Source organism: Meleagris gallopavo, chromosome 1 (assembly GCF_905368555.1).
Source record: "Meleagris gallopavo chromosome 1, MGAL_WU_HG_1.1, whole genome shotgun sequence".
Lineage (NCBI taxonomy): Eukaryota > Metazoa > Chordata > Aves > Galliformes > Phasianidae > Meleagris > Meleagris gallopavo.
In genome coordinates this window covers 76095746-76119465 of record NC_139404.1, presented here as the reverse complement: position 1 = coordinate 76119465, position 23720 = coordinate 76095746, and the positions used below count along the sequence as shown (strand labels likewise).

At 49.8% G+C, this 23720-nt stretch overlaps 3 protein-coding genes across 7 annotated transcripts; all 3 read right to left on the bottom strand.

Annotated features, from left to right (window-relative positions):
* Positions 1-2410: 2410 nt before the first annotated feature.
* On the bottom strand, positions 2411-11700 carry ENO2 (enolase 2). Of its 3 annotated transcripts, XM_010717821.4 has the most exons (12): positions 11523-11700; positions 8614-8703; positions 7623-7718; positions 7296-7354; positions 6197-6266; positions 5927-6060; positions 4891-5113; positions 4434-4631; positions 4106-4307; positions 3822-3930; positions 3632-3690; positions 2411-3363 (listed from the first exon to the last, which is right to left on the bottom strand). In XM_010717821.4, the coding sequence occupies exons 2-12, from the start codon at positions 8696-8698 to the stop codon at positions 3294-3296; spliced, it is 1305 nt and encodes a 434-aa protein (XP_010716123.3). In that variant the 5' UTR covers positions 8699-8703; positions 11523-11700; the 3' UTR covers positions 2411-3293. The 3 variants fall into 3 exon arrangements, with proteins under 3 accessions (XP_010716123.3, XP_019473579.1, XP_085091618.1); XM_019618034.3 differs by lacking the exon at positions 7296-7354 and having other exon boundaries at positions 11523-11698; XM_085235492.1 differs by lacking the exons at positions 6197-6266; positions 7296-7354 and having other exon boundaries at positions 11523-11699.
* A 169-nt stretch (positions 11701-11869) lies between these two features.
* Positions 11870-19522, bottom strand: LRRC23 (leucine rich repeat containing 23). Of its 3 annotated transcripts, XM_085235459.1 has the most exons (6): positions 19226-19521; positions 19029-19141; positions 17711-18185; positions 13101-13237; positions 12422-12644; positions 11870-12186 (listed from the first exon to the last, which is right to left on the bottom strand). In XM_085235459.1, exons 1-5 carry the CDS (start codon positions 19328-19330, stop codon positions 12470-12472), a joined length of 1005 nt encoding a protein of 334 aa, XP_085091585.1. In that variant the 5' UTR covers positions 19331-19521; the 3' UTR covers positions 11870-12186; positions 12422-12469. The 3 variants fall into 3 exon arrangements, with proteins under 3 accessions (XP_085091585.1, XP_085091578.1, XP_085091595.1); XM_085235452.1 differs by having other exon boundaries at positions 11870-12644; positions 19226-19522; XM_085235469.1 differs by lacking the exons at positions 11870-12186; positions 12422-12644 and having other exon boundaries at positions 12651-13237; positions 17711-17838; positions 17932-18185; positions 19226-19518.
* Positions 19523-20807: 1285 nt separating this feature from the next.
* On the bottom strand, positions 20808-23712 carry TPI1 (triosephosphate isomerase 1). Its single transcript, XM_085235501.1, has 7 exons — positions 23517-23712; positions 22609-22732; positions 22430-22514; positions 22166-22298; positions 21856-21941; positions 21624-21711; positions 20808-21363 (listed from the first exon to the last, which is right to left on the bottom strand). The coding sequence occupies exons 1-7, from the start codon at positions 23626-23628 to the stop codon at positions 21245-21247; spliced, it is 747 nt and encodes a 248-aa protein (XP_085091627.1). The 5' UTR covers positions 23629-23712; the 3' UTR covers positions 20808-21244.
* Positions 23713-23720: the final 8 nt, after the last annotated feature.

Genomic DNA, 23720 nt, shown 5'->3' with positions numbered 1-23720 from the left:
CTTGCTGTCTAAAACTCATGCAAACAGCACTGGTGTTTGTTGGTCACAGAAATGCTGTCTGTGACACAACTCACTGCCCAGCCTCACCAGCCTCCCTGCAGTGGCTGTCCCGTAACATGAGCTATCCAGCACCCAATTTTTAGGAACTCTTGTCAGATCAACGTCATTTTTCAGCAGAAAAAGCCTCCTATATTAGGTATTTTGTTTACTTGAGTTTTAATGTGCATATCTGTCATCGTCCCCCTCTGCCCCCCAAGTCATTCTAGAGAGAGGGATGGGAGAAACTCCTTAGTTCTGCATCATTAAGGCTTCCATGTGTCCTCTACAATAAGGCTTATTCTCCTTTCCAGGTCCTCTATGGGTACCTATTTATTAAAGAACAATTGTGCAGGCTTCAGGGAAGCTGGAGCTAAATTTTCCCTTTAACAGCCACTCGCGTCTCTGAAAACGTCATCTAAACAGAATTTGGTTTGAGAGCTGAAAGAAAACCAATCCAACATATGTTCCCCTTAACAGACATTGTTGCCTCCCCACCCCAATCTCCACTGCTTCTCATGGAAATGCACATTGTAGCTCCGCTGCTAAGAAGACAGCATCTCCTACTGCATTCCTTGTGTAAGGGATAACAAAGTATTTGGGTATTTCTATCACAAAGGAACTGTAACCAAATGTCTGTCACGGAGACAAAGAGGTAGCAGCATCCATGTATGTACCTGTAGTGACCTGAGTGAACATGCCAGCGTCATATACACGTTGGGCTGTCAAAGCCAAGCTCTTCTGATTTAGAAAAGCCATCAAGGTGAGGCACTGCTTTGAGGCAATGCATCCTCATCACCCCGGTGCTTCCACATGTCCTACCACAGGGACGTGGCATTATCTCACTGGCAGTAACTGCTAACAAATTCTTCTCACAATGTATGGAGGTACACACACACCTGTTCCCTGCTGTTACAGTACTGCTGCATTTAAATGGGTAATGCACCACCTCCTGCACTTTTCTTCCATGAACAACAACAACAACAACAACAAAAAGACAAATGAGAGTGAGTGGGGGGAAAACGGGGAGATGCTTTAAGAGTATAAAAGCGGAGAAACTTTACTTCCAAAAAACCTCCCCTGATTGCTCAGCCATACTGTTTGCAAAATCCCAGCGTCTAAAACAAAAGAAAGCAGTGGTTAGGTGTACAAATGGAAAAAGAAGAAAAAAAATAATAATAACATGTACCTCGAGCACAAAAATGTACTTTCCTCCAAAACCAGAGACATCGTGCAAAACCAATTTTGCAGATGCGGGAGTGGCAAAACGCTGCACGGCTGCAAAATGCAACGGTGCACGGAGGGGCGAGCTCCTTCCCACCCTCTGCCGGCGCCCGGCCGAGCCGAGCCGCACGGAGCCGCTGAGACAAGGCTGCCCCCTACGGGAGCGCGGGCGGCGGAGCAGCTCCCCCCTACCTGCCGGGGACCCGCATTTTGAGGCGAGGCGAGGGCTCCGGCACTGGAAAATGGAGCTTTTCCCGCGGCCATACCCGAACTACAGCTCCCAGAAGGCAACGGCAGTCCCGCTGCTCTGTGCTGGTCTGTACTGACCGTCCGTGCGCGTGAGGTGTGGGACGGGACTCGGTGGATCGTAGGGGCAGTCTTCACAGAGGTACTTGCAGCTAGGACACAAGCTATTGATTGCTGCCGGTATTTGTTGCCTATTTACCGGTGACCCCACCGGAACCAACCCCGTCTCAACACCATTCTCCTTCCCACCATCTTTTCTCTCCTGTCACAGCCTTTGTCTTTCCTTGATGAATGCACTCCTTTTCCTGTGTTATTTAGTAAAGAGTCAGCAGTGAAATGCCAGCATTGATTTTTAAGTGTTGTCTTTCAGTTTGGAAGTCCATACTGGGGCTTGGTCAAGGGGGCTTAGGGCTCACTGAACAAACTGACTTACCTTACTCATTGTGAAAGGTGTGGCAGCACAGTCAGGCAAGGGCTGAACAGGAGCTCTGCAGGACCGCAGTGTGCCCAAGCACACAAAGAGGCTACTGATAGCTTTTTCTCTTCAAAAATCTGCAGTTTGTTTACTGTCACAGGATGTCAAGTGGGCATCTGGCCTGTGGCCTGCTCTGGGGTCTGTTAGATCAGTGGCAGGCATGATTAAAATCCCTTGCATAGCTTCTTCATGCAGAGAACACTCTCCCATCTGCCCTTCCCTCAATATTCCCGAGCTGGGTGCAGGACGGACAAGTCTCACTGTGGGACAGCTGTGAAAGCAGGTTGGGGGTTATCTGGGCCTTTCTCTTGCCAACTTCTTCTGCTTGCTTTGGTTATCTTTCTGCATGATCCTCTTCTCTGATGGCAAAATGTTCCCATTCCTCAAATACAGACAAGTACAGAGAAACATCAGGCCAAGTCAAGGGTCTCAGGTGTGAAACACATTTTAATTAAGTTTAGGGTTCTGTAGTTTGTTGCTCCGCTGAGCATTGACTGTCTAGAAGGTGAAGCAGACATTATGGGCAGAAGAGAGAGTGAAGGAGTGCAAGAGGGATGGAAACAGAGAAGAAGGTCAAGATAAGCAAATGAGAGCATGTCTTTTTTTTATGACTGTGTTTTAATATATTGCCCCACAGTACTATGTGCTGACCCACAAGATCCCATAGAGCTGCTTAACCTGGAGACTGACAGCACACGTACACACGGCCAGTGACAAGCAATTGTTCACTCAACACTAAGCTTCTGACAAGCACAGCTCAGCATGGAACAGTGCTCAGATCGGAAGGAAGGAACGCTTAGGTTCCACCACGGCTCAGCGCAAATGCACCTGGGGCACAACAATGCTGTAGGCCAGTACACATACACCTACACACACGCACAACGAGAGCGAGCCACTGGTGACACTCGTTCAAACACAGCTACAAGTGCGACGCTTGTCCAAACACACCAGCCGACGCACATATGTTCACTGCACATGCTTCGGCGTACAACGTAAACACGCTGGGCAGCATGCTCCCATAGTCTAATATGAACAGAGTGATTCAGATGCACACAAGAACAAAAGACACAAAATGCCTAGATTCAGAAATGCTTATGATCCCAAAGCAAGGGACAGGGTGCAGACCTCTTTTTTATCCTTCATCTGGGTATATCTAGCCAGGGATACCTGAACTTGTGGGGCTTTGAGGTGAGAGGAAACCAGGTGGCAGAGAAGGGAGAAAGAGCAAAAAAGGGAGTAGTGAAGAGAAAGAGGGTTCAGAGTCTGTGATGTGGGAAAAAGCTGAAGGGTGTATATGCCTGAGGGACAACGTTCAAAGAACACTTGGGTTGCGAAAGTTGTGTCCAGCAAAGCGTGCTTCATCGCCAAGCTCTTCCTCAATCCTGCAGGAGAGAGAGACAGCAAAAGTCAAGAAAGGCACCAGAGTACCTGAGGGATAACACAAAGCCAGGAAGCTGAAAGGGGACAGAGGTTCTAGCTGCTGGAAGGTGCTGCTATCCCACCATGCCAAAGAGGAGGGATCCAGAGATCTCTACTTTCACCTCTGCACCTTGCCTTCACATTTTTCCTACAAGCTCCTTCTGCTCTTGGGCTTCTCCATTTAGTTACTCTCCATTCTCACTTGCATTTCCTACCCTAGAAGCCCCTTACCTCATGAGCTGGTTGTATTTAGCCAGGCGTTCAGACCTGCAGGGGGCACCCGTCTTTATCTGCAAAGGATTTCCCAAAACAAACACCATTATGACTCGCACCAATTTCCTGAGAGGGAGAAGCAGGAAGGATGCTGCTTCTCGCCTTTGCATTTTCCTGCATGCCTGTGCACACCCTAGGTTTCACGTACCTGCCCAGTGCACAGTCCTACGACCAGATCAGCAATGAAAGTGTCTTCGGTCTCCCCAGATCGGTGACTCACCATCACACCCCAGCCATTCTCCTGGGCCAACTTACAGCTGCAAGGAGCAAGATATGTATTCAGCAGCTGCCACCCTAATACCCACCACCTGCACAGGGTGACCCTCTCCTCCCATCCTCAGCATTCTACACTCTTGCAGAGACACAAATCTTAATCTTATTGTGGTACATCACCAACTCTTTTAAACAACAGTGGCAGCAGGGTGGACTCACGCTTGGATGGCCTCCGTGACAGATCCAATCTGGTTGACTTTGAGCAGGAGGCAGTTGCAGGCCTTCTCTTCAACAGCTCGCTCAATGCGCTTGGGGTTTGTCACTGTCAGGTCATCTCCCACTATCTGAATCCCAACATTGGCTGTGAACTTAGACCAGGCCTCCCAGTCATCTTGGTCAAAGGGATCCTCAATGGAAACCACTGAATGGACAACAGAAGAGACAAGTCAAAGTGACCTTCCTTCCAATCCCCCCAAAATGGTAGAGGTGCACCTGCGATGTCTGCAACACCAGTGCTGATTCCCCATTGCCAAGCACAGTGGCTCACCTGGATAATCACGTACAAAGCTTTGATAGAGGTCACCCAGCTCATCTGCCGAAATGTAGCGGCTTGGGTCATCTGGGGACTTGAAGTCAAGGTCATATTTGCCATCTCGATAGAACTCAGAGGCTGCCACATCCATACCAATGACAATCTTGTCTGTGTAGCCAGCCTTGTCAATAGCTTCCTTGAGGAGCTCCAGAGCTGGAAGGAAGAGAATTGAAGTCAGCCTGTGCTGAGAGCTCTGACTTCCAGCAGAAACTTTCTCTAGGAAGGCCCTGTGAGCAGGAGCCACTGTGAGACTGATGGAGCAATGAGCGAGAGAGAATGAAGCCCAGAGCAGAACAGAAACATGCTGAGGGGCTGTGGAGGCCCCAGCCAAAGGGATAAAAGGATTGGGTGTAAAAAAGGCCTTGGTCACAACATTGAAGGCAGGGATATCCTGTTAACATGTAACTCTCACCTTCACTGTTTTCCAGGATGTTAGGGGCAAATCCTCCCTCATCACCCACATTAGTAGCATCCTTGCCATACTTCTCCTTGATGACGCTCTTGAGATTGTGATAGACTTCAGCCCCAATGCGCATGGCATCGCGGAAGCTTTCAGCTCCCACGGGTAGGATCATGAACTCCTGCATTGCCAATTTGTTGCCTGCATGGGAGCCTCCATTGATCACATTGAAAGCCTGGAAGAGTTTGTAAGTGAATTAGAGCTGAAGGAACCCATTTTGACAAGGCTCTCAGGTTGGTCACCATGTCTATTCATGATATACCACATCCCATACAGTAACATAACACATCAGCTGCAGCATGTCAGACCAAAGCCACGTACAGCCTGGGATCCTCCTTCCAATAGTGGCAAGCAACTGGAGAGGACTTTCCCACCTGTTTCCCTCTCAGAGTTCTCCCAAATTGTATGTATTTATCTGTCCATTCAGCAATGCTACATCAACCTCTCTTCTAGGAACTTTTCCCTCAACTCCAAGAAAAATTTAGCACCCACAGTATGCTTTGTGAGGGAGTTTCACAGTATAACTAGCCTTGTTTTGGACTGTGCCTCAGAGAGTTCACATGATGCTCTCTGGTTCCTGTATTAAGAATGAGTAGTGGTTGATCCTCAGTCAACCCCCATCAAAACATCTGCTGTATCCTTCTCAGCTCCTAGTTTACAAGGAAAACTCCTAGTTTACATAGCCCTTCCTTTTACAAAAGCTGGCCCACAATTTGATCCGTCTCTTATCCTTTCCTGAGCCTTTTCCAGTTCCCCTGTGGAGGTGGGGAGGGCAGAGCCTTACATACCATTCCAGGAATAGGCATTCTGTTTGTGAGTCCTTCTCTGAGAAAGCTTGGGCATTGGTGATTTCTGCAGATTCCTGCAGTGCATTCAGATGGTGTTTTGGTCCTATATCCCTTCCTTCTTTACCTCCTCTATCAAACACACTCTTTGAGGTATCTTTAGAAGTTTCTGAATTAGTATGTCAACGATGGAGTGTTCTTACTGGCACAGGAAGGATGAGATCGGAGTTGCCTGCCAGGTCAGCAATGTGCCGGTACAGGGGGACATCCTTCTCTGCAGCTCCTGCCTTGCACACAGCCAGTGAAACTCCCAGGATGGCATTGGCACCAAACTTGGCTGTGGGCAAAACCAAGAAGTCATTGAGGTTCTCAGGTACTGCCTTTCTGCCCAGCAAGTGCCCTTCACTAGCCTAATAGCCTCCCTCCACCCACTGTGATCTTTACTTCCCAGACCGAAATAAATAGCAAATTACATTTGTTCTCTGTGCCGTCCATCTCAAGCATCAGATTGTCTATCTTCTCTTGATCTACAACAGAGAGGCCCTGGAGGAAAGAAAGAGTTGCTGAGAAGGGGATGTTGAGAAGAGTTGTTGGCTCTGGCACATGAGGAAGGACGTGTTGATGGAGAAGCTGGGGGTACATGGACTTTTTCAGCTTGTGGGGGAATATATACACACAAAGCTCTGGAAATTAGTGCCTTGGTATACAATCAAGTAAGGTAATCATGATGATGTTATTGCAGTGCAGTGTACATGCACCCAGATTGGATAAGGGATCAGCAGCAGCCCAGGCCGGTCACACAGAGTTCAGCACATAGCACTCACTTGAGGATTTATCCAGCTTTTTGGCAGCTTCCAGGGAGCTTTGTGGTGCTATGGCTACATATAAGCTAGGCATAACAGTGCACGCTCAACCCCAAGAAAGCACACGTGAACTAGATGGGCTATTCCTGGGAATGAGCTGGGGAGCAGTGTTAAGGCCAGTGTGGGGAGCCTTCTACCAGTACAGAAAGTTCTCAGGGGTGAGGAGAGCTGGACTCTCAGTCAGACTCCTCACAAGCTGCGTGGCTTTCAGTGCATGACATCAACTCAATTCCCTTCAGAGCAGGTTCTATAAAGGGCTTACAGATGTGACACCACAGATCTGGAAGTCCACAGACTGTGCTGGGGGGGCTGCCAGACCTTGTATGAGTACAGTCATTGCTCACCACACCATGAATACTGGAGGAGAGGGGAGGATAAATGGGTGTGAGGATGCAGACGTGTGGATGAGATTAAGTGAGGAGGAGCACATTTGAAAAAGGGAGAGAGCTCTACAGAAAAAAAACGAGGGGACTGGCTAGGTGGTACAGATGCAGCAGTGGGCCAGGTAGGGTTAACTCCTTTCCACTCAGAGAAAAGATCTCTGTGGTTGCATACAGCCATGGAGGCAGGAAGGGTGTGCCTGGGTTCACAGAAAGCAGCACTATATCTGTCAACCCAGTGAGATGAAGAAAGGCAGAAACAGAGATCAGGTGGAAAGAGACGGAACAGAGTAAGTGTTCAATAAGGAAGAACAAAGAGAAATCCTTACAGAGCCCACGATAGCTGGGGCGACAGTGCTGTTGATATGATCCACGGCCTGCAGGACCCCTAAAGAAGGGAATAGACAGAGAAAGAAGGAGAGAGACAAAGGTTGAGGCAAAGAAGAGAATGAAGAGAGGGAGGGAGAAGATCAATAGAAAGGCTGAGAGGGGTAATCAGGGAGGGAAGTTTGAGGCCTGACATTTCGCTTGACACTGGATCAGTGCCTGGAAGGTCCCATGGAGGATATGTTTCATTAGTGGATGAGTGGTACCCTCTGGTGAAGCCCCATGTGTGGCAGCCCCAGGTACAGGGTGTGGAGCAGACACCTCCCCACCTTTTCCAAGGAAACGTGACTTGTCATTATCTCGTAGCTCCAATGCTTCATAGATACCAGTGGATGCTCCGCTGGGGACCGCTGCTCGAAACATGCCTGAGGGATAGCAAAACATGTGTATGAGTAGAGCAGAGGATTAAAAGGAAGGAAAGCCCTCATGCATCTGTCTTTATTCTACTTTAAGGAAAGGATAGAGCCACCCGCCTCTGCCAACAGATAGCTCCACTGGCTGGCTGCTCATGGCTAGTCTTTTCAGAGGTGAACACCTTTTAGAAGCGGAATAGCAGAGTGTCTGACAGAAAGAAGTCCACCCAGTGTTTCAAACTAGGAAACCTGGATCTCAGCCATGCAGACATCTGTGCCAGTCCCAGAACTATAAATGACATGCAGAAATCCCTTGTTCTGGTACACCTGCCTGCATCCTTCCACAGGCAGCCCTAGTCACATCCCTTTTGTCCAGGGATGGATTTTTACCTCAGTGAAGGAGCAAGAGGTTGGAGGCCTGCTCTGGTCACTCACACTACACACATATCTCATCCCACCTAGCTTTCAGTCCAACATAGCTGCAGTTCTTCCAGATGAAACGCATAATTGCACACACATGATTGCACACGTGTCTCAGAAACAAATCTTCCCTCAACCTCACGAGCATGGCTGCGAAAGCATTTCCAAATGTGCCCCAGGAATGAAAGTATAGCTGCAGGAGAGCATTGTGTGAATAGGACAAGAATATGTCTATTTTATGAAATTAACTGCCTCTGCTACAGTCAGACATGGGGCAAGACACACGCACAGCAGTCAGCAGTTGCTGTGCATGTCATGCAGGAGGACCACAGGTAGACGCCAGGAGATCTATCTCCCTGGCCTGATGTCTCTAGTTGCTCACTGGAGCACCTTCAGTGGGAGATCCTCCCTGCTCTCAGCTGCTGTGCAGATCCAGCCGCTTCAGCAAGACAGGATTTCCTCTTCACCTCTCATCTTCACCTCATACCTTTGTGTGTGTATAGGTCCACCTCCACAGTGGGGTTCCCACGAGAATCCAGGATCTCTCGGGCATGGATCCTCTCGACTGCCATGGTGACTGTGTAGAGGAGAGGAAAGGGCATGCTCAGTTCTGAGCTGTCCTGCAAGATCTCAGACCACCCTAGGGACCTGGTGCTCACCCTTCTAATGTCTAGGCAGAGAAAAGGATGCTCAACAAAGATCTACATTAGGAGTTCAAACTCCAAGGAAATTTAGGCTCAAGGAAATTTAGACTAGAGGAGAGATATGAAAAATGTGATCCAAAGCCCAGAAAGTGAGAAACTATCCACATTCTCTTCAGGAACTAATGCTGAATCCCATCCCTTCATTACATATAACAAAGTAGGAGTTTTCCCTCTTGTCCCGTGTGGCAGCCACGTGCCCCCTTCCCAGCATGGCTGACTTACTGGGGTCCACAGCACTACGGGCTCTGACACAGCCCTGACACCAGGGCTCCCAGAAACTTCCATCTCCTCACAGGGATGAGAGATCCCTGCTGGGCAGCACCTGCCTTGGCCTTGCCTCACTCTTCTGCGGCTGGCACCCTGCAGGGCACGGCTGCGGTCCACATCAGGGACTGGGCCAGCCAAGCTGAGACCGAGCAGCCAGAGGCTATGGCACCTGATAAAGGGGAGGAACAGTTCTGAGGACAAGGGGAGGGAAACTGGGCAGGCTAAGATGCTGAGGCTGACCCCAGCTCATGGCCCCTGCACACCAGAGGAATGTAAGCACAAAAGACCTTGAGGCATCTCTGGCAGGGGCGTGTGAGGAGATCTGGCATTTTGGATGCACTCAGTGAAACCTGGGGTGGGAAATAGGCTTGTGGTTGAGGAGAGCTGTTTGGGAGAGGCATTTTTTGCCGAAATTCATTCCCAAGGTTCTCCACAAGAGGTCTGACCCCCTTCCTGTTCCCCCCTAGCTGGCCTTGCAAGTCTCCCTGCTTCCACCAGCAGGCAGTGGGGCAGTGCAGTGTAGGGAGCAGCCTTGCTGGGAGCGGGCAGCGTCTGCTGTCTGTTACTGCCACCCCAGCTTCACTGGGCTTTCTGCCCCCGGCTCCCCAGCTTATTCATTCAAAACAGAGCAGAGCTGGAATCACACAGAATGCAGTGTGGAGTCCAGGCCCAGGGGCAAGCATGGTGCAGTCAGTGTTTTTTCTGGGCAGAATCATGCCTTGGGCTGCAGGCAAGGATGCAGCTGACATTGTCTCTCAGCACAGTTGTGTTTGTTGGGGAGTGCTGCAAATAGGGCATCACGGCAAAGAGCAGGGCTAAGAAACAGGCTGGGGAAGCCAGTCAATTCCCAATCCCATGGCCTCTAGTACATGGAAATCACAGGGTTTGGGGAAATCACAGTGCTCTGGAGTTTCAGCAAAGCTTGCAATGCTGGGAAGGTTAAGTGGGGGGAAACCAGGGCTCTCTGGAACCTATGCAGGGCCCTCCACAGGGCCCATCTGGGCTGGGATCTCCCTCAGACACTGACAGCATTTCTCATGCCATCTGGCCTGCACTGCAGGAGCTTCCTCCAGAGCCATGCCTGCACAGCTGTGAGCTTCTTCACAGCACTGCCCTGGCCATACCCCTGTTAAAATGACCTATGGCACAGCAGGGGTCTGACAATAAGACCTGTACCAGATGCAGTGCTTACGTGATCATGTTGGCCCTCTGCTTGCATCCACCTACCTCTGTTTGAGCCAGCTCCAAGGATGCCAGATGATGAGCCCAAACCCAACCTAGCTGGATCCATCCCATCATTTACTGGATCTTTTCATTCCTTTTTAGCTCTCTACACCATTTTCTCCACTTCTGCAATTTCCCCGTGTCCCTCTCTGCTTGGCCTCTGCTGAACCACTCTGAAATCCCTAGCATCAGCTGCACTGTCCTGAAAGCAGGTCAGAGGCGGATAAGCTGGGATAAGGGACTGGAACAGAGCTACAGTCGGAAACCTATTGACACAGTGAGAAGAAGAGCAGCCAGGCTGGATGCTGGGCTGCCTCTCTCAAGCAGGGGCTGAGCTGGGCGCTCTGGCATGGCGCTGCTGCAGTGCCTCCCATTGGCACCTCTTCACGCAGCACAAACCGCCAGGGCACTGCCTGACCCTGCTGCAGCAATCCCCCCTCCCTTCCTAGCAGGACAGCACTGCAGAGACCTTTCCCCAAGGCACAGCTACCAGTCCTGCGTGCTGGGGCCCCAGGTGCAGCTGCCACCCCCCCCCCCCCCCCCCCCCCCCCCCAGCTAGGCACTGCTCCTAAGGAAGCCCGCACTGCTGCAGTGTCGTGGCTGATGCAGCTCTCGCTTGCTTGACTGTCACCTCCTCTCCCTGCTGCCCCCCCCCCACCCTGTGCCGTGTGGGGCGGTGATAAGAAAACATCCCTCCTCCTCCCTCCTTCTCCCTCGGACTGGGCTTCGCTCTCGTATTTGCGTCGACACCTCGGTAGTTTGGGAGAGGTCTGCTCCGAGGTTGGGTCCTTTCCCCAGCGAAATCCAGTGAGCTTTACTTCACACCACTGCCAGCCCCCTCCCCCAGGTAAAGCTCCATCTCAACGTCTCCCCGCAGTGCCCTTGGCAGCAGCACCTATGCTTGTCGGTTGCCCCCCCCTTTTGAAATTCCCCAGACTCATATCTGAAATGATCCTTGCCGGGGATTGGGAAGGAGGGAGTATCTGAAATTAAAATGTGAAAGAAAAGTGAGAAGGGTGGGGGTGAGGAGAAAGGGGTGGGAGGAGCAGGTGGAGGAAGTGAGGGGAGTTTAATTGCTAATGCCGCTCACAACGGTCCTTTTCTACAGGGACACAAGTGCGTGTAGGGTTTGGAGGGCACGGAGTGGGGAGCAGAGGCACGCATGCAGTGAGGGGAGGGCTGGCCACGGGGAGACACTTACCTTCCTAGAGCAGGGGTGAACGAGAGACTGAGAAAGTGCTGGTAGAGAGGAGAGAGGACGGAGCTGAGGAGGGATGCAGGACCTCAAGGGGAGATGATGTGTCCTCTAAGCCAACAACGGCGGCGGCAGCAGCAGGATGGAGACGCCCCTGATAGGGCCGGGACAGCAGCATGTGACCCAAAGCTGCGATGAGTCAGGATTTAGCAAAGCTTTGCAAACAGCACGTAGGGGATGGAGAGAAAGAGAGAGAGACACACACAGACAGGGGACAGACACGGACAGATGAGGGCGAGAGAGCTAGGGAATAGGAGTGGGTGGGCAGGATAAACAATTCCAGACACTCCAGGTTCATTAAATATTTTTATCCAAATAAGAAAATCATGTAGAATTTCTTTAAGCCATAAATCAAACCATGCAATTTGTAACCCCCCTCTTTCCTCTTGGGACTACTTTGAGTATGTACGTGCAGAGACTGTAAAAACACTGCAGTAACTGAAGGCAGCATCCAGGACACTCCTCTCTTCTTCGGGCAAAATGAGGTGAACCTCATACCTATGACTCTTGCTTTGCACATGGGAAGATGCATCCCCAAATCTTCACAGGGAACAGGGATTTAAACCAGAGGTCATTCAGTCACATCACCCTGGAGAGATACCTCAATTTCCTGAAGAGGGAAAGAGGGAGAAGTTAAATGACTCCGTGCCTGACTTCTTTTCCTCTTTCATCTCTCACTTGTGCTGCTGGGGCCAGGGATGGCAATCAGGCTGTGAAGCCTGTTTTCAGTTGCATGTTGCTCTGCCCTTGGGACTGACCTCCCTCAGCCGTTTCATCATGCAGTTCACAGGAGGAGGGGCTTACCAGCACATCTGATCTTATGTCTTTCACATTCTTGTTCATACCTTTTCCTCTTCCTGCCTTTTCTAACAGATTTCATTTGCCTCTGCATGCTAATTTTGCTCAACTGGTTCCTTGTCGAGGCGCTTCAGGTGTGGCAACTGGACCAGGACCTCCTGCTGGTAGTTTGTTTCATCAGAGCATGGATTGTCCATCAGCACCAGGGCCTGCAGCATGGGGAGCACCTGCAATTTTGCCACTTCCTGCAAGCTACTGATCCCATTGTTCCTAAAGAAAAACCAGCACAGTGTGCAGGAGAAAGAGATCCATATAAGTCCTAACAATAAGCATTTCTTTGTGTTCAAACAGTGTGTTGAACAGTCTGACAATGCCACCCCCTGAACAGCAAGTGCTTGAAAGAAAAGGACACTGGTGGCCATGGCCAGGACACAGAGAATAGGCGGAGGGGGTTGGAAAAAGAGTTACTGCAAGATATAAAAAGTATAGTGTGGAGTCTGAGAGCAACTGGAGAGGCAGATCTTTTCCGAGAAGCTTGGAAAAGTCCTGGGTGGGAAACTGGTAGAAAACCGAGCCCTAAACACCAGTTAAAAACTGTAAAGATTAATCCAACCCGTTCCCATCAGGTCTTCAGCTTCTAGAGAAAACAGAAAATCCTAAAGATGTAAATGGGAGTACGGCCTGATGAGCTGGTGTCTAGTCCTGACACAAGCAGGGAGGACCCACCGTAGATTAAGGTACTGCAGGCACTTCATGCTGCTAGAGAATCCATCCAGGGTCTCAAGCTCATTGTCACGCAGGTGCAGAGATGACAACTGCTCTAGTGCCTCAAGGCCTTCGAGTCTCCTAATGGCATTTTGGGCCTAAGCAGGGACATAGGAAGTATGAATGAAAAAAAGGCACACATGGCAAAGGGAACAGCAGTTATTTCTGTTCTGTCAAGCTCTTTCTACTCTTCAGACTTCCTACCAATGCTAAGCAACCTTTTCTGAAGCAAGACATCATACATACATAACAATGTAGGGAGGCTACCTGGCAGTGACAGATAGTATGGTCAGAAGCCAAACCAGAAATTGCACTAGAATTCTAGAGATAGAGGACAGAATACCTTGAGAACATGTCTGCAGCTCTCACTTGTACCTCTGATCAGGACGCTGGTTAGACTCACAAAGAGTTAGATGGGAAAGGACTTTTGGAAGTCTCCATGCAGCATTCTGCTTGCAACCACGCTAACTACAATGCTAGCCTGGTTGTAAGCAGGATGCTCAGGGCCTTACTAAAAGAGTTCTGAGTTTTCAAGAACCAAATGCCTGCTGAAAAAGAACTCCCTGCAGCATCACTTAGTGACTGGGACATGATCACTCCAGATGAGTAATTCCAACACAGCCTCTAGTTATGCAGGGATGCAGACATGCCATGATTCAAATTTACCAGAGCATGCCATCTGAGCCACCTGCTGTACTTCCAGCAAAACACCCCTTCCACAGCAGTGCCTCATCTGAGCCCCTAAGGCCTCAAAGAGTGACAATGTGGAACAGAAAGCAAAGACCCAAGTAACGTGTATTTAAAGGATAATTATCTGCTCCTCTCACTCATAGAGTCCAGCAAACTTCCAGTTTAGCTGCTTCTTTTATAGGAGAAATCTACTACCAACAAGTCTACTCTTCTGCTCCTCTATGACCAGAAGCAAGCTGCATGATCCTGACAGAGGCTGCAGAGAAGTGGGGGTTGTCAGTTGGTTTAAGAGCTTCTTAGTACAATATTTATTAGCTATCCATAAGTACACTTTCTTAATAAATAAATAAATAAATAAAATCGACAAACTTAGGGCAGGAAGAATATCTTACCAGTTCAAAATTCCCTATCTATTTCATTCACCTTGGTGTGAATGTTTGTGAGATGGGGAAACACGAAGTTCTTAAATTCAGTAATAGTTTCACAGCACAATTTTGACTAGAAAACTCCACTCAAAGCCTCCTGTCCATCCCTGGATTAACAGCAGTGCTAGCACCAAAGCTGGATCTGATTGCTCATGGCCTTGTGCAGCCAAGTTTGCAAAATCCCTGGCAATTACGTTATCCCCACCACATCTTTCAACCCAGAGATAAGCAGGACTTCAGTACTGATTGTGGCTTAGGATTGTAGTTTCTAAGGATGCAGATACACGAACAGGACACAGGGAGAGAGGCTCCTATCCTGGTTTCAACTGACATAGAACTAATGTTCTCTGTAGTAGCTGTCACCGTGTCATGTTTTGAATTGAGGATGAGAATAATGTTGATAACACTCCAATGTTTTTATTGTTGCTGAGCAGCTCTGCGCAGAGATATCTCAGCTTCTCACAGCGTCCTACCAGCGAGGACCCTGGGGGGCACAAGGAGCTGTAAGGAGACAGACCCAGGACAGTGCCAAACTGGCTAAAGGGATATCCAACACCATTTGGCATCACACTGAACTGTAAGACTGGAGGAGTTGGCCAGAGTGTGCTCCTGCTGCTCAGGAACTCGCTGGGCATTGATCAGGGGGTGATGAGCAAGTGCATTATGCAACACTTTCTTTGTGGGTTTTTGGGTTTTTTTTTTCATTACCTATTCTGTCCTATAAACTATTTTTATCTAAAACCACAAGTTTTACTTTTTCCCCCCAACTCTCTCCCCCATCCTACTAGGGAAAAGGAGTGAGCAAAAGGCTGTGTGGTGCTTAGCTGCCTGCTAGGCTAACCCACAACAGTGCCACTGCACTCTCTGTTCCTTTTTTGTTACTCAAGCAGTGATGTAGTCAATGCCCAAATCTAACAAAAGGGGAACAGTCTCAACTGGCGGAACAGGAGAGCAGTTTAGGGCAGGGTCACTTATGAAAAGAATATTTTGTAGAAAATGAAGACTTCATTGGAAACTGGGCAAAGGAGACTCTGAAGCAACCAGGTCAAGAGGGTAACACTGAGAAAAAGAGGAAAGTCTGAGATTTAGTGAAGGTCCTGTAAACAAATTTAAAAAGCCAGGATGGATTTGTAAACCTCACTTCAAGGAAATCAGGACCTGATGTCGGAATCAGATCACTAGTCTGTGGAATGAGTAGCAACTTACTATCACTCCCACTTGCTCCATTACACCAGCGTGAACAGTTTTAAAGGCTCCAGCCACACCAGTGCTAACAGGACAATGCAGATCAGATTTTTTAACAGATTATTGTTCCTCCTTTTTTTCTGAACTCAAAGAGCACTCAAAATGACATCTTTATTTTAATGATCACATCATCACCTCACCTCCTATAACAATTCCTCACATACACATGAAGCCATCATTTCTTAGTGAAAGCTAATGCAATATGTTGCCCGTGCTGTAGCAAGCCTTTGTCAGCAGTACTGCATAATGAACAGGGAGTAACACAGACCTACACTTCGGACAGCAGTGAACCTAAAATGGATGCTGATTGAAGCACCACATGGTTCACAATCAGTCTCTGGTTTTCCCGCTGGTGGGCACAACTTTGTGAATACTGAAACTATGTCATACATTAACCAAATCTGATTCAGTTACTTTAAGCTGACCTTTGAATTCCTATTTGATGGGTGCACTGAACCCTGTCCTTGCAACATCAGCTTTATGTACCTATGGCTCAAGTAACACCGACATGTTTCTACAGAAAGCAAAGTAATACTGGGAGAGATCCCCCTCCAAAATGATTTGATAAGCAGGTAAGCATGGGGAATAAATTCAAGCTCACAACATTTTTGAGACATTAATCGGTTGTTCTAGTTTTAATAATCTTGTCTTACAGCTTGCCTGCTTTGGATGTACGGTTCAGGAATTCTTCAATTATGTCTCTCACTTTAAATAAAGGTGTTGCTTTTGTTTAACTCAGTCACCTGCTAATATGGCTTGTTTTACTTAGAAATTCGATATTGTATCTAGTGACTTATCCACTTCATCCCTTCTTCCAGCACCAATAGTCCTAAGACTTCAGCTCTACATCAGAAAATAGCAGACAACCTCAGCTAGCAATCTCCTCAGTGCTTTCTGCCAGGGAGTACTGATGAAAAGAAACCCTGTAGCTTTTATCATCTTTAATTGCTTTTTCAGAGGTAATGACTCAAGATCACTATCAAGTCTTTGCAAGCAATAGTACTGTATGATTCATGGGAGTAAGCCAACATACTTTCTTCATTTGTGTCTCAAGCAGTAAATGGTCCCTAAGCAACTGCTTACAGTAGAAGAAAATTGCTTCTTCTTAGTTTCAACTGAAATATTCAATCCATTTTTTTTGGCAGCCCAAGATGTGAATCATATCTCTGTGCTGCTATACCCATAGTCAATTAGGCCCATCAGAGAGGAGAAAGAGCTGCTGGCTATAGGTATTGGGTTAGATAGAGACCTCAAATAGGTAACTGTACACATGGAAGTGCAGACTGAATAGGTAGAAAGTTATTTCATACTATTATTAACTGAGAAGTGGGCCCAGAGGAGGGCCACAAAGATGATCAGAGGGCTGGAGCACCTTCTCTATGAGGACAGGCTGAGAGAGTTGGAGTTCTTGAGCCTGGAGAAGAAAAGGTTCCGGGGGACCTCATAGCAGGCTTCCAGTATCTATAGGAAAACTGGGGAGAGACTTTTTAGAAGGGTTGGTAGTGATGGGATGAGGGAAAATGGCTTTAAAATGGAAGATGGTAGATTTAGACTAGGTACTAGGAAGAAATTCCTTACTGTGAAGGTGGTGAAATGCTGGGACAGGTTGCCCAGGAAGGTTGTGGATGCCCCCTTCCTAGAAGTGTTCAAGGCCAGGCTGGACAGGGCTTTGAGCAACCTGGTCTAGTGGGAGATGTCCCTGCCTATAGTAGGGGAGTTGGAACAAAAAGATGTTAAAGGTCCCTTCCAATCCAAACCATTCATGTTCTATGATTACTTTCCTGTGTGTAATGCACAGAACACCTACTGCTTTCCCCACTGATTTTCACATTCCCGGGAGACTTGGAGTGTGATCTTGCCTAACACTGCCAGGGAGAGAACACTACTCTCCCTTAGGTGCCTGCAAAGGGAGAATGCCACACACCAAGCATTGCCAATCTCCCTGCTCTCTGCAGAACAATTACTGGTCACTTGCTACTGCCTTTGCACTATTTGAACAGATATCATAGAAGGATCTACCCCAAAGGAGAGACTTTTGCCTCTTTAGCTCTCTGAAATCTGTTCCTCTCAGGCTGTGAAGATTGAACTGAATAGGTTAGTGTATACACTATGACATCTGGAATGGGATAGTGTCTTCCCTACTCCCACTGACTGAAGGTGCCAACCTCTGCAGTATCTCAGTCCCATTTCCCAAGCTGGCTGATCCCTTACCAGATAGAGGTTCTTGAGCTTGGGAAGGTAAAGCCCTGCTGTGCTCTCTAATTTGTTTCCTCGCAGCTCCAGTATACGCAGGCTATACAGTGCTTGATTCAGACCCAGTGCTGTCTGGATTTTATTTCCTGAGTGCCAGAGGATGAAGAAATAATGACAGTTAATACCACTCAAAGACAGTTTTCTATGTGCACAGCAATGAAGAGAGTAGTCTGTACCACCTTTAAGGCTGAGGCTGGCTAAATGGGGGTGAGTAATGCCCTCCATATTCTCAATGCGGTTGTGAGCAAAGCTGATGATCTGGAGGTAGGGAAGCTCCTGCATGTGGGCACTGGTAAGCAGATTCCCATCTACCTTCAGCCAAAGCAGGTGGGTTAGGCTGCTCAGTGGAGACAAATCCTGCAGCTTGTTCTCTGACAAATCCACATACCGCAGGTGAATGAAACGTTCAAGGAGGCTGATGTCTGTCAAGTCCCTGTGGAAGGGAAAAAGTGAATAAAACACCTCTCACTTCCTCCCCTGCTACCAGCCTTCAGTTTGCTTCTCACTATTGGGGGAGGGAGGGTCCCCTTCTCTCCCATCTCCCTGCTGCCCTACAAAGCCTTGTGTGAAGGAGGAAAAAGGCAGGCAATAGGGATGGGCCAAAGATGCTGTAAGCAAGGCTGAATGCCAAGGAGAGGACCTTCCTTCTGGCACAGACAGTACTTCTTTCCATTGAACTGTAGCTGTCAGGAGAAGGAAGAAGCAGAGTAGAAAGAAGGCAAGCCTGGGGGGGAGGGGAGGGCAGGAGTGTCTTTTAGACAGCAGGGGCAACTCAAGGCTGCATGTAATGACTTTCCCAGTAGGGAAAAGCCAGTAGTCACCTAGACTGGCCTTACCTGTGAGGCCTGCTACATCTAGAGTTCTTTGGGGGTACTGATTGGGCTGAGGCTCCAAACTCCCATGGCAATTGTGGCATTGTACTTTTAAGTGTGTATGTTAATCAGTTATATGCAGAGATGCTTAATGGATGTTTCTTGGACTGTTTGTAGTGAAGGTATCCTGCTCAGGTCCCCTTGGGAGATCAAAGTCCAGAGCACCTGATAAACTCCCACAACCCCAGGGGTCGCTATTGTGCCCCACAGATCCACGTGTCTGGCTACTGTTGAGGCGGTCCCCAGTTCCAGCCTTGCCTGGAAGCAAGGCAGGTGGAGAATGTGCCCTGTGACACTCCTGCCCCACAGTCCAGTCACTGGTGGCCTTAGGTGCAGCCACTGGATGGCTACACAGACACGTTAGGAAGAGGATCTCTTCTCCTGCATGTGCATTGTACACTCACTTATACTTGGCTTCAAACTTCACATAAGCGTGTGCCAGGCCGTTGCCAATTTTGCAGAGGAGGGAGAGGCCCTCCTTCAGCATCTCCTCCGTCAGGGGACACGCGGCCGGCACCTGGGGGAGACAGCCCAACAGAGGTGAAATGGCGGACGAAGGGGGAGGGGGTACAAGGCCAGCTGCCCCCGCCCGCCTCCTCACCTGTTTCTCCTCCTCCTCTTCCGACAGCGCCTTCTCTTCCTCGTCATCCTCCCCCTCCTCATAGCCGAGGAACTCCTCCTCCGCTCTCAGCCCCCCGCCCTCCATCTCCTCGTCCCGCTTCCGACGGCAGCCAGGCCTCACTGCGCCCCGTGCCCGCCAGGCCGCGCCGCTGCCATGGGAACGGGGGCGGGCCCCAGCGCCGCTCCCACACAGCCGCGCTGACGGCCAGTTCCGGCCTCCCCAGTTCCCGTACGCTCCGGGCCGCGTTCCGGTTGGCGCCGAGTCGGTATCGGAACAGCTGTAGGACCGAGGGCGGAGTTGTGCCGGCGGCCGCCTCGAGTCTCCGATGGCCGAGGCCTGGCCCGAGGGAGGTGGGGTGAGGCCGCTGGCACAGCGTGAGTGCGCGCTGTGCAGAGCTGCGTGTGTTGGCCGTCCGCGTTGATGTGCGTGTGTGATGTGTGCCTGTGCTGGGAGTGCAGGGTCTTCCTGGCCCCCTGCAGTTCTCATTGAGGGTGAGGAGCTGGCAGTGATCCCACTCCGCGCAGCTATGGGTCCTTCCTGCCAGAAAGCAGACAAAAAGAAGAAAGCCACAATGTTCCTGCTGATGCGGAGATTATTGCCCGCTTTGTTCCTCACTGAATGAATGGTTCTGCGCTTCTGTGTTCTCCTGAATACAGCAAGCGTGATGCACATCTCCCATCTGTTTTTCCTATGTAGGTCACTCTCCCGGTCTCTTGCAGAGCTGCTCTCCAGGCAGCGCTGGACAACAGAGCTGGCAGCAGTGCTACAGCCTGGGCCCATCCAGTCCAAGGCACAGCTCCATCTCTGCAAGTCACTGCTGCTCTGACAGTGCTGTGTAGGACCAAACTAAGGCCATGCCCCAAACACTTTGCTCGCAGAAGCCACAGATCTTAGGATCTTTTTCCTCCCCATTTTAACTTCTGAAACATCTTTTCTGCACATCTCTCTCCAGGCACCTAGCCACTACATGCTCTAACTCCACCAGCACACCCTCCTTTCCTCCTCAGGCCAACTTTCCTACTTGATGGGATTCTCGCTGGCCAGGCAGCCTCACCAACTAATTTAGAATTATTACTACCTCACAGCAGCAGTTTCACCAGCTTCCTTCACAGCAGCCTGCAGCTATTGCTCACACTTGTGCTGGCTCACCTAGCTAGCAGCCACCACCAGGGTGACAGTCACAGGAAGATCCACTCATTAGTGGGACAGCTAGGTGCTCTTGCAGCTACTGAAGTGCTCTGCAGTATGTTAATTATCACAGAACTAAAGAGGAGCTGCAACAGTAAACAAAGGTTCTCTGGGATATGTTCTAGGTGAGTACTACAATGAGAAGATACATGTTGCACCTGTGCAATGCTTGCTGGAGCAACAAGTAAATGGAGGGATATAAGAAGAAAAAAATAAATAAAAATGTAGCAACCAAAAAAAAAACAAGCCACTCACCCCCACTAAGGCAGAACATCCAAACATACTGCTTTCTCTGCAGCTAGCTACCCCCAAAGTACTCCAGCTTTGTATACAACTTGCCCTTAATTGCTTCTGAATAAGAAACAGGACACACTTTTTTTCCTTTTCATTTATTGTTCAATACAGGACATCGGTGAGGTAAGGTGTCTCACAAGGGTCTAAGCTGCCAGGCTCCTTGCAGATGGAGCTGAAGGATGCAGAAGATGGTGGTTCCTTTTCTCCTCCCCCCAGTACTAGTGGCCCTCCCTCTCTGCAGGGCTGCAAAGAGAGGCAATGGCGAAGTTGACTGTGAGCTCTAACAGCTTGACAGCCAAGGATTTTGCCCGTTCAGAAAGGAGACTGCTGAGATGGGCTCACACTAATGGGACTCCGACAAGGTGGTGGGAGTTAGCAGCACAGCTAGAACAATGATTGTGATGGTGGGGGAAAGCCTCAGAAGAAGCCTCTGTACCAAGACACGTGCAACAAAAGGTCCCTTCTTGCTTCAGTTTCTTGCTCTTAACCGTAAGGGACTGCTCCTCACAGGCTGCTTTAATGTTTTGCATTGATAATATCCACAAACTCCGGCTTGAGAGAAGCCCCACCAACAAGGAAGCCATCTACATCATGCTGAGAGGCCAGTTCCTTACAGTTGCCACCAGTGACTGAACCTGAAGAGGGAACAGGATTAAGAGTTCAGATGTGGCAAACCTGAAATGGCAATAACACGGAGATAAAACCTGCAAGGTACTAGCCACCTCTTATTCTGTAAATCATGAGACCATCTCCCATTTACCTAAAGAAGCTAGTAAGTGGTTCTTCATGCTCTGCTAGTCTCATGTGTCCTCATCAGCAGAGCAGAGCATGCTGTACAACAGCAGCAAGCAAAAAAAATTAAGTTCAGCCTCAAAGAAACTACAGACTCATTTACCTCCATAGATAATCCTAGTTGACTGAGCAACAGCATCAGACACATGGCTTTTGAGCCAGCCCCTCAGCTTCTCATGAACTTCCTGAGCCTGCAATGAAACAGAAATAAGAACTGGGGTCTGAACCATCCTGCCTACAACTCCCTTCCAAAGAAGGAACTGCCTTGTTCCATCTTCAGGGAGACTCTCGAGCGGGGTCAGTCATTTCATCAGCCACCTTTCCCTTGCTAATACCTGTTGGGGAGTAGCAGTTTTGCCAGTTCCAATAGCCCAAACTGGCTCATAGGCAAGAACGACTTTACTCCAGTCCTTCACGTTATCTGAGGGAAGAGAAGAAAGTATACATGAATACAATACCTCATGTTCGGAAGGGTAGATCTGGAAAGTTTTCTGAAACATGCAGACCTTCTAATAACACGACCACTGTTTGTTAATGTTTTAGCAATGTATCTGAAAGCCTTCAAGGAAGGCTAGGAACAGACTTTATGGCCATTATGGCCATTTCCCAGCTGTCCAAAGAAAAAAGTCAATTTTCTTCCCTTACCAGCAATAGCTTTGGTCTGTTCAAAGACCACCTTCTCCGTTATGCCAGCTTCTCTCTCATCCAGCTTCTCCCCAATGCAGGCGATGACACCAAGGCCCTCAGCAAGAGCATGAGCCACCTTCTGTCCAATCAACTGAGGATGGAAGAGAAATAAGATAAGTGTCAGTCAGACCTCCTCCTGTACCTTTCCCATAATCTGCTCAATCCTCCAGCCTTCACAGAATTATCTGTTTGGTACCACCTCTCCACTCCAGAGTCTCTCACCTCATCAGACTCTCCAAAAACATGCCTCCGCTCTGAGTGGCCCAGGATAACCCACGCAGCTCCAATATCTTTGATCATTGCTGGGCTGATGAGAAAGCAGATGAAGGTATGGACTCACATGTCCAGAAGAAACTCACTTTGCAAAGCAGTGCTGGCTTAAATCTTCACTTTGGGCTCACCTGATCTCTCCTGTGAAAGCACCCTTCGATACCTTGTAACAGTTTTGTGCTGCAACTCCAATCTTAGCATCAAGTTTCTGACGGGCAAAATCAAGGTAGATTGAAGGGGCTCCACAAACCACCTCTGTAAGGCAGAAAGGTCACCCATCAGAAGGCGAAGGGATAGAAACCACACGCAACCTTTGGTCCCATGGCCCAGCCCTGAGAGGCTATCCTTCCCCCTCCCCCACTTGGTGGAGGCTCAGCCTGCTCTCGCTGACATTTGGGGGACCCAGAGTAGAATCATCCTCCCTACTATCTGATGACTCAACAGCAGAGGGGGAAACTCATTCCAGGAGTCAGAAAGGGGGGAATCGGGCAGAGAGCCAGGCTTCCAGCCAGTTCACACCGGGTCCCTTGGAAACATCCCAGCCGAGAAACCGGGCAGGAATCTTGTTCGGCCGCAAGGCTGAACCGGGGAGAAAAGGGCAGCGTCGGGTTACACGTGGATTACAGCCGGGCATCGCACCGCGGCAGGCTAGGCACGCCGCTGGAACCCTCTCCATAGTGCGGTGACCTCCGCCCAAATATCGCGCCCCGACCCCTGGCGCGGGGTAGGGCGGCAGGCCGTGGCCGCGGGGACAGGAGCTCCGCGCGAGGGAGAGCCCGGAGAGCCCCGACCGCCTGCCGCAGGCTCCTCGCGGGGCCGGGCCCGCAGATTCCCGCCGGCCCGGTGGACGGAGGCCGCCCGCATCCGGCGTGGGGGGATGCGGTGCCCTTCAGCGGCCGGGATCCGGTGTCGCGGTATTTTTAGCCCCGCCGCGGGGTTAAGTTTCGGCCCCGCCGCCCCCTGACATTTCCCGTGCCCCGGCCGGGCCCCGCCGCGCGGGACGTGAGCTACGTGCGGCTGCGGCCGCGCCCTCCCTCACCGGTGTCGGCCGAGAGCTTGGCGCCATTCAGCGTGTGGATGAGCTCGCCCAAGCTCTTCTTGTCGCCGTTCATCTTCCAGTTGCCACCCACGAAGAACTTCCTAGGAGCCATGGCGGAGGCGACGGGCGTGAATCGGCGGCGACACAGGCGAAGGTCGGCGACGGCACGCAGCCTGCGGCGGCCGCTTTTATAGGCCGGCAGGG